The sequence below is a fragment of the Bos indicus x Bos taurus genome, chromosome 2 (genome assembly GCF_003369695.1).
Source record: "Bos indicus x Bos taurus breed Angus x Brahman F1 hybrid chromosome 2, Bos_hybrid_MaternalHap_v2.0, whole genome shotgun sequence".
Lineage (NCBI taxonomy): Eukaryota > Metazoa > Chordata > Mammalia > Artiodactyla > Bovidae > Bos > Bos indicus x Bos taurus.
Window position 1 is genome coordinate 104,383,283 of NC_040077.1, and position 8,918 is coordinate 104,392,200.

At 43.3% G+C, this 8,918-nt stretch overlaps 1 protein-coding gene across 1 annotated transcript; it reads left to right on the top strand.

Annotated features, from left to right (window-relative positions):
* The first annotated feature begins 5,809 nt into the window (after positions 1-5,809).
* On the top strand, positions 5,810-8,233 carry RPL37A (ribosomal protein L37a). Its single transcript, XM_027567109.1, has 4 exons — positions 5,810-5,930; positions 6,295-6,423; positions 6,989-7,071; positions 8,111-8,233. The coding sequence occupies exons 1-4, from the start codon at positions 5,928-5,930 to the stop codon at positions 8,172-8,174; spliced, it is 279 nt and encodes a 92-aa protein (XP_027422910.1). The 5' UTR covers positions 5,810-5,927; the 3' UTR covers positions 8,175-8,233.
* Positions 8,234-8,918: the final 685 nt, after the last annotated feature.

The following is an 8,918-nucleotide window of genomic DNA, read 5'->3' on the forward strand; positions in this document are numbered from 1 at the left end:
GGAGACATAAGATCAAAGTTAATTTTTTTCTATATGAAGATGCAGTTATCTCTGTACCACTTATTGAAAAGCCTGTCCCTTCATCCACTGCTCTATTCATTATTATAAATTCTATGTAAGTATTAATCTAGAAATGTTTGAATACAAAAATGAAAGTCCTGCATCCCCACCCTACTCCCAGCCCTATTTCCTAGATGTGATAACTCTTTGGGATAACTCAACAATTTGGGATGAAGCCACTGGTAACTTACTCCCTACGCAAACAAATCTGTGTAAACATACATAAAATTTGTTTTTATAAAAATTGTATCAAACTCTTCCTACTAGCAATGGCTCCTTTTATTATACATAACATATTTGGCCATTGTGTCATATTGATCTCCTTTATCCCTTTTAAGAGTGGCCAAGTAGGGACTTCCCTGGCAGTCCAGTGGTTAAGACTCTGAGCTCCCACTCCAGGAGTCACGGGTTCCATCCCTGGTTGGGGAACTAAGATCCTACATGCCATGCGGTAAATGTGGAGAGAGACGGGAAGAAGGAAAGAATCCATTTCAGACACCCAATTCTTCCCAGGTGTCCAGGCCTTGGCAGCCTTGCCCTCCTCTTGCTGGTCAGTTCCTCAGAGTCGAGCTGGGCCCGCAGCACTCTCAACAGTCCTGTGCAGACTTCACTTTCATCTGTGGCCACCAGTGAAGAGTGAACAAAGAGCTCTTCAGGCACAAAGTGAAGAAACAACCAGGGGCCCAGGACTCCGGGATGAGCCCTTTCTGTCTGCATCGTGAGATGAACGTAGGATGTTGCATGCACCTCAGATTTCTTTCAAAAATAAAATGTTCCATATGCCCCCAAGAGAACTGGTTGATGAAACAGCTAAAAGCACTCTTCTCTAGAAGCAACTTTTATTTATTTTTCTAAAAGCAAAAAGTGAATTCTGTTGGCTCTGGTGGAGTGGGAGTGACTCAGCAGAGCTTTTGATGGAGACTTTTACGGGTACACATCACCATTAACAACCCGTACACCTGATGGTCCTTTAATGGGGATGAGATTTACAAGCCCACAGAGAAGATAAATTGAGACTCCACACACAATTCTCTGAAGCCACTTAGAGCTGATTTCATGAGAGTGCTATTTGTACATCCTCAAGCTTGCTATTTAAAGAGAATTGTTTGGTTTTGAAAAAATTGCTCTGAACATGAACAATTTCCTCTTATAATGGAGTGTCTCATTTTCAGCCACTCTACTGCATTTCTACTTATGCATTCTCTCTTCTCCTGCTTTTTCTCTCTCTATCCCTCTGAAGGTCAGAGACAGGGGAAGCTCTACAGAAGATGGGGTGGGAAGTGGTAAATGCACTAAAAGATGATCTAAACTAAACCCTAGACCCAACCCAGGGGAGCTCACCTCAGCTCAGGCTGCCCCAGTGCCAGGCTGCCTGTCCTTACCCAGCTCCTGCTTGACCTAGAGGCACAGACTGGAATAGCTGGAAGAGAAGGACTGGGAGACTGCTTGTTTTGCTTCTTTTTATTTTTTTGGCTGGGCCTGACCAGAGATTGAACCCAGGCCACATCACAGTGCAAGTGCTGAGTCATAACCACTGGCGTGCCTGCTAAGTCGATTTAGTCGTGTCCAACTCTTTGTGACCCTATGGATCATAGCCCGCCAGCCTCCTTTGTCCATGGGGATTCTCCAGGTGAGAATACTGGAATGGGTTGTCATGACCTCCAAGGGACCTACCCTACACAGAGATCAAACCCGTGTCTCTTGCATCTCCTGCTTCGGCAGGCGGGTTCTTTACCACTAGTGCCACCTGGGAAGCCCAAGATGTCACTTTCACTGGTGGCTCAGATGGTAAAGAATCTGCCTGTAATGTGGGAGACCTGAGTTTGATCCCTAGGTCAGCAAGATCCCCTGGAGAAGAAAATGGCAACCCACTCCAGTATTCTTGCCTGGAGAATCCCATGGACAGAGGAGCCTGGCGGGCTATGGTCCATGGGGTCACAAAGAGTCGGACACTTCTGAGCGATTAACCACTGGACCACTAGGGAATTCCCCAGTGCTTGTTCCTCAACAGTCCTTCACCAGTCCCATTTGTTTGCAATATATTTTAATTTATAGTTTTCCGGAGGCAGGGCATAGTTTGGGTAAAGAAATTTCCAGAAATCATCCCCCAAAGGCAGTGTGTTTCTCTTCTGAGGGAAGAGAGACTTATTCCCTTGGCCCCCTGCCATCCTTCATCCTCGAGGCACAGAGAATGTGTGAATGGAGCGTCTGGTGAAACTGAGGGATGCTGAGCACACCCTACTCCATTGGTGGTACCCATGAGGCAGGTAGCAATAGCCAAGACTTTAATAGTCTCATTGTGTTCAAGCTAAAGAAATTAAAGAGAAAAGAGATGGGCATATTTTTAAGGTAAAAGTAGAAAACAAATCTGTTGTAGTTCCTTGAGTGTGGGAGGACAGAAAATAGGACTGATAAAGCATCAAGAGATATTGAAATCAGGTATCATCATCTCAACAATAATAACCATCATTTAGAAATGCTCACTAGGCACTTCATAGAAGTTACTTAAGCTTCTCTGGTGGCTCAGAAGGTAAATAATCTGCCTCCAATGCAGGAGACCCAGGTTTGATCCCTGGGTCTGGAAGATTTCCTGGAGAAGGGAATGGCTACCCATACCAGTATTCTTACTTGGAAAATTCCATGAACAGAGAGCCTGGCGGGCTACATACAGTCCATGGGATCACAAAGAGTTGGACACGACTGAGTGACTAACACTTTCATTTTTCAAGAGCCTTAGACGTCGTTATGGTATACTCATTTTGCAGCTGAGGAATCAGCTCAAATCTTGTGACACAGTAGAAAGAGCACTGGTCTGGAAGTCATTCATTGGCTCTATGACCCTGGGCAAGTCCCTTGACCTCTCTGGGCCTCAGTTTCCACTTGGAGCTATAAAAAAGCTATAAAGCCTTTTTTAGTTCTAACATAAGTGGATTGACCTTGAAATGCAGAGAAGCCCAGACAAATAAAAATCCCCTTAAAAACTCATCATCAACATTATACCACGCAAGGTACCATTTCCCTACGCAACATGTATCCATTACCACCATCATGCCAGGCTCTGTGTTCAGTCCTGGGATGCAAAGGTGGACAACTGAGGCTCTGTTTTCATGGAGTTGACTTGTGATCTTGGCTTGTGGGCTTTTTTTTCAAATAGACTTTATTTTTCAGAAAAGTTTAAGATTTATTTAAAAAAAAAAATTGGGGCCTCCCAGGGTCCAGTGGCTAAGACTCCATGCTCCCAGTGCGGGCGGCCCAGGTTTGATCCCTGGTCAGGGAACTAGATCCCACATGCCGAAACTAAGACTGGTACACCCAAATAAATTTTTTTTTTTTTTTTAAATGAAGAGTAACTTCCCTGGCAGTGGTTAAGACTTCTTGCTCCCAGTGGAAGGTGGGAGGAAGGTTCAAGAGGGAGGGTGGGTATATGTATACCTATGGCTGATTTATGTTGCTATATGGTAGAAACCTATGGTTTTTCCAGTAGTCATGTATGGATGTGAGAGTTGGACTGTGAAGAAAGCTGAGTGCCAAAGAATTGATGCTTTTGAACTGTGGTGTTGGAGAAGACTCTTGAGAGTCCCTTGGACTGCAAGGAGATCCAACCAGTCCATTCTGAAGGAGATCAGCCCTGGGTGTTCTTTGGAAGGAATGATGGTAAAGCTGAAACTCCAGTACTTTGACCACCTCATGGGAAGAGTTGACTCATTGGAAAAGACTCTGATGCTGGGAGGGATTGGGGGCAGGAGGAGAAGGGGACGACAGAGGATGAGATGGTTGGATGGCATCACTGACTTGATAGACGTGAGTTCGAGTGAACTTTGGGAGTTGGTGGTGGACAGGGAGGCCTGGAGTGCTGCAGTTCATGGGGTCACAAAGAGTCGGACACAACTGAGCGACTGAACTGAACTGAATGGTAGAAACCAACACAATATACAACAATTATCCTTCAATTAAAAATAACTAAATTAGAAAGACAAAAATAATAAATCTTTGTTAGTGAAACAAAGGGAAAAAAAAATTCCATGCTCCTACTGCAGGGGGTACCAGTTTGATCAAAGGAACTTGATCTTGGGGAACTAAGATCTCAAATGCCAGTGCAGAATGGCCTAAAAAGAAAAACTGAAGAGACTGTACACGGTTCCCATATACTTTTTAAAAAACCCAGTTCCCTCTGTTATTAACATCTTACATTAGTATGGTATATTTATTATAATCAATGAACCAGTATGTGCATGTGTGCTAAGTCACTTCAGTTGTGTCTGACTCTTTGCGACCCTATGCACAGAGCTTGTCAAGCTTCAGGCAAGAATACTAGAGTGGGTTGCCACGCCATCCTCCAGGGGATCTTCCCAACCCAGGGATCCAACCTACGTCTCTTATGCCTCCTGCATTGGCAGGTGGATTCTTTACCACTAGAACCATCTGGAAAGCCCCCAATGAACCAATATTTATACATTGTTATTAACTAAAGTCCACAGTTTATTCAGAGCTCTTTAGTTTTTACCTAATGTCTTTTTCTGTTCCAGGATCCCATTTTACATTTACATTCATGTCTCCTTAAGCTCCCCTTGACTGTGATAATTTCTCAGACTCTCTGTTTTCTTTATGATCTTAATTTTGTAGGACACCTCACAATTCGCATTTGTCTGATTTTTCATGATTGGACTTCGGTGATGGGTTTGGAGAAAGACCACAAAAGTAAAGTGCCACTGTCGTTGCACCATATCAGGGAGACATGCTACCTCCATGATTTATAACTGTTGATACGGACCTTGACTCGGCTTTGCTGGTATTTGGCAGGTTTCTCCATTGTGTGGTTACTCTTTCCTCGCTTTCTCATATTGTGCTCTTTGGAAGGAATCACCCTACACAGCCCACAGTTAAGGAGTGAGGAGTTATATCCCCCTTCTTAGAGAGCAGAGAATCCACATAAATTATTTAGAATTCTTCTGCAAGAGTGAGTTGCCTCTTCTCCCCCATTTATTTATTTATTCAATCATTTATTCACATCAGCATGGACTCATGGTCATTTATTTTCTACTCTGGGTTAAAAATCAACAAAACTTGATTTTTTTGTTCAAAAATTGCCAGACTTATCCATTGGGAGTTCTTTCAGCTGGTTACCTTATCTCTTTGACATAGCTCCATCACAGCAGGGTTTTTTGTTTTGGTTTTTATGCACTTCCTTACTTTCTGGCACTACAACACTCCAGGCTCATCTTGCATATGTCCTTCAGCAGTCCTGGGATCGTCATTTCTCCAAGGAGTCCTGGCTCCTTTCATTGTAGAATGATATTAGAAACCAAGATCTGAGTGCAAGGTGTACACATTTCTAATGGACTTAGAAATTTTTTTCCAGTTATAAATACATACTAATTTTAAGAGATAATTAGAAAAATGCAGAAATATATAAAGACAAAACTCAGTTTAAATATCCCCACTACCCACAACCACAGGGCTTGCCGCTACTAGAAGGCATAATGTAGAAAGCGGTGAGATCTGAAATCATATTTTAAGCACTTCTCTAAGTGCCAATGAGTGAGCAAATTACTTAAAATCTGAATCTTGTCTATAAATGGAGGAAATCGTACCTCCTTTGCAGGATTTCGTGAGATACGTGAACGATAATGTCGATATGTGAGAGAGCTTCTGCTACACAGTTTGTCGCTACAATTTGTAAATCACCGTATCTCTGTCAGAGAGGCTTCCGACCACACTACCCTGGAGGCACCGGAGTGAGAAAACCTCCAGACCATAGAGTTCAGTTCCTATCTGGGCCTCGCATACACCACTTCCTGGTGTCGGCCTAAAACCGCGCCTGCGCACTTTCCAGCTTCCTCTTGGGCTCGGATCTAGGTTGCGTTAACATGGTGAGTGTTGTTCAGGATGAGGCCTAAACGTCTATCCGCTTGCATCTGCCCCTTTTTTTGGTTTATTTGCCCTAACTTGTCTCTGCTCGCCCGCTCTGGCCTGCGTACCCTCGCCTGTCCTCTGGGATGCACATTAGGGCGGTTTGGCGGGGGCTGGCGCGTCCAGTCTGGGTTCACCGGGTGCTCCCGGGGCACCAGGCCCACCGTGGGCCCTGGGTTTACGGGGATAGGGTGGGGAGAGTGGGAGAGCTAGGTGGGCAGGTAGAAGAAAGGCGTGTGGAGGCGCCGGAACTTGATGGAGAGGCGAAGTCCCCGTTCCAGAGTTGTAATATCTCTGTTTTCTGTCTTAACTCATTCTTAACAGGCTAAACGCACCAAGAAGGTCGGAATCGTGGGCAAATACGGGACCCGTTATGGTGCCTCCCTCAGGAAAATGGTGAAGAAAATTGAAATCAGCCAGCACGCCAAGTATACCTGCTCCTTCTGTGGCAAAGTAAGATGGTCTCTGGACGCGAAGGGACAAGGGCGGGATGGTTTCTTTCCGAAACGGGTCCTCTCTTGAAGGAAGTTCGTAGAAGTTCATAAATAAGTTTGCTGGTTCTAAGTTGTTGAGCAGTTAGCTGCACACACCGTTGGGGACCAGTTTTGAGGTAAGAGTGTTGTTTATATCTTCGGGCTTTGTGAAACGCTTTTCCTTTAAAGAAAACCATTTGAGAGCTAAAGGGGGAAAAATTATTTGACAGCCCCAGCCTAAGTCAAACCTCCTTTGTGGAATATGGTTCTGTCAACTTTTGTCTGCTGGTGTTGCTAGAGATTTTTGTTTACTGTGTGCAGAAATACTGTTTTTGGAAGTGGGGAGGTCATTCACATCCTTGGCTGTGTCACCATGATGAATGCAAATTTTGCACCAGAGACCCTGAAATTAGAAGGAAAAAAAAAAACATAAATAACCTCACAAAGTACACTAGTTCTAGCTTCCTAGTGTTATTAGACACCTGGATGTTTGTAATATAAAAGGCTTTTCTTTGGTCATAGGAAAAATTGATTATCTTTTGCAGACCAAGATGAAAAGAAGAGCTGTGGGCATTTGGCACTGTGGTTCCTGCATGAAAACAGTAGCTGGTGGTGCCTGGACCTACAAGTGAGTCCGTTTCTTTACGGTGTTTGAAAGTGTGGGCCATGTCAAAATTCAGGTTTGTGGCTGGATGGGCTAATTTTAACAGATCTGTTAGCTGGGCTGACTCCTGAACAACACTTGTATGGCAGGCTGTTTTTGTAAAAATTAAGAGGTCAGTTAGCTTATTGCTGTACATGTGAGGCCATTTGGCCAACACACCTTTGCTGTTCTAAACAGTATTGGTTGAGGTGCTTCCACTTTGTGACTGACAAGGGCCAAGTGATAATTGCAGAGATAAACTTCTGTGTTGGTTATTGATTATATTGGACTTTATCCAATTTTGGAAATCCAAGCCCATCCTTGAAGGCCTCTAATCTGGAGATTCATTGCTAAACCTGAAGGCTGACATGGTTTCCCTTTAGCCAGCTTATGAACTCGTGCTGTCCAATACATTAGTCACATAGCAAAATGATTTGGCTAGTGTAGTTTAAAATTTTGGTTTTTGTTCAATTTAAAATTGAAGCAGTGTAAAATACTGGAAAATGTTGAAATGATGTGGATATATACATATATATATATATATATATATATATATATATATATATATATAAGCACCTTGGGGTTCTCTGTGGACAAAAGGGAAAATGGAGCGTGCTCTTGGTTGTGATGGATAAACGAATTAGCATTCATCTACCACATGAGGTGGAGTGGTTATGTGTTTTTCAGGTACAGCGCCTGAGTGTTGTAGGAAAACATTGTTTCATCATCTCCACAGTGTGCTTTAGTCAGCTGTGCCGCCTTAGACATTGTTTCCTTGATAGCTCTCATTGTGCCATCTTGTAATTTATTAGTTTCTTCTGACATTCTGTCCATTTCTTGTTAGTGAGTGTAGTCAGCCTCTCAGTCATTCCTGCTCATTTCATGCTCTCCTGTCTGTGAGCAGTCAGATGCATGAGATGGCCAGTAGCTGTCGTCGCTGGGGTTGCACTGTGAACGTGAGGCGTGTCCTCATCTGCCACTCTGCATGTGACTAGTTTGGAACCAACTTTGTTTTTCTTTGCAGCACCACCTCTGCCGTCACAGTCAAGTCCGCCATCAGAAGACTGAAGGAACTGAAGGACCAGTAGAGGCGCCACCATTCGATACCCTTGCTAGCCTATTAAATGGGTTAATTTATCTAACAGAATTACTTTGGCGTGTTAATTTTATTGGTTAGACGTTCTTATTTGCATTGCATTATTTTTGCTTTCTAAAATAAGAGCTTAATTAAAATCCTTTAAATTTTTCTTGGGAAAGCATGCTGAGGTGGGTTGTAATCCAGTTGCTTTTTTTTTTCAGTAGTCAAATGATGCATGACATAAAATTATGAGCCTAAGTCTGTTCTTGATAGACTTCTTTGAAGTAGATTGGTCCAGAAAATGCAATTTTTAAATCACAGTTAATATGTATTTTTTAATATTTTAAAGGTTAAGATGACATATACTGCCTGTTAACTTGTGGTGTTTTGTCTGATCATACATTGCCCTTATTTGAAATGTTTGACCCAGGCCTTCAGGAATGGGATTTTGGATTAGCATAGGGAGGTGAATAAGCATTCATTGGCTGTGGTTAAGAAGCACCAATTCCACCAAACTGCCTGGGTAGTTGTATGGTTACCCTCTTCTGCTTCATTTGCTGAACAGTGCTTGATAGTGGAATGGAGTATATGATGGAAGCTGGAATTTCTAATTTGGAGTCTTAACTGAAGGCTTTTGTGTTAAGTTTGCTTGGAATTTGGGTGTGATTCTGCTAAGTCGCTTCAGTCGTGTCCGACTCTGTGCAACCCCAGAGACGGCAGCCCACCAGGCTCCCCCATCCCTGGGATTCTCCAG

Bases quoted from the DNA above. Each gene is read 5' to 3' on its own strand.
- RPL37A (XM_027567109.1), top strand. The intron at 6,424-6,988 runs GTAAGATGGTCT...TATCTTTTGCAG, and splicing joins CCTGCTCCTTCTGTGGCAAA to ACCAAGATGAAAAGAAGAGC. The intron at 7,072-8,110 runs GTGAGTCCGTTT...TTTTCTTTGCAG, and splicing joins GGTGGTGCCTGGACCTACAA to CACCACCTCTGCCGTCACAG.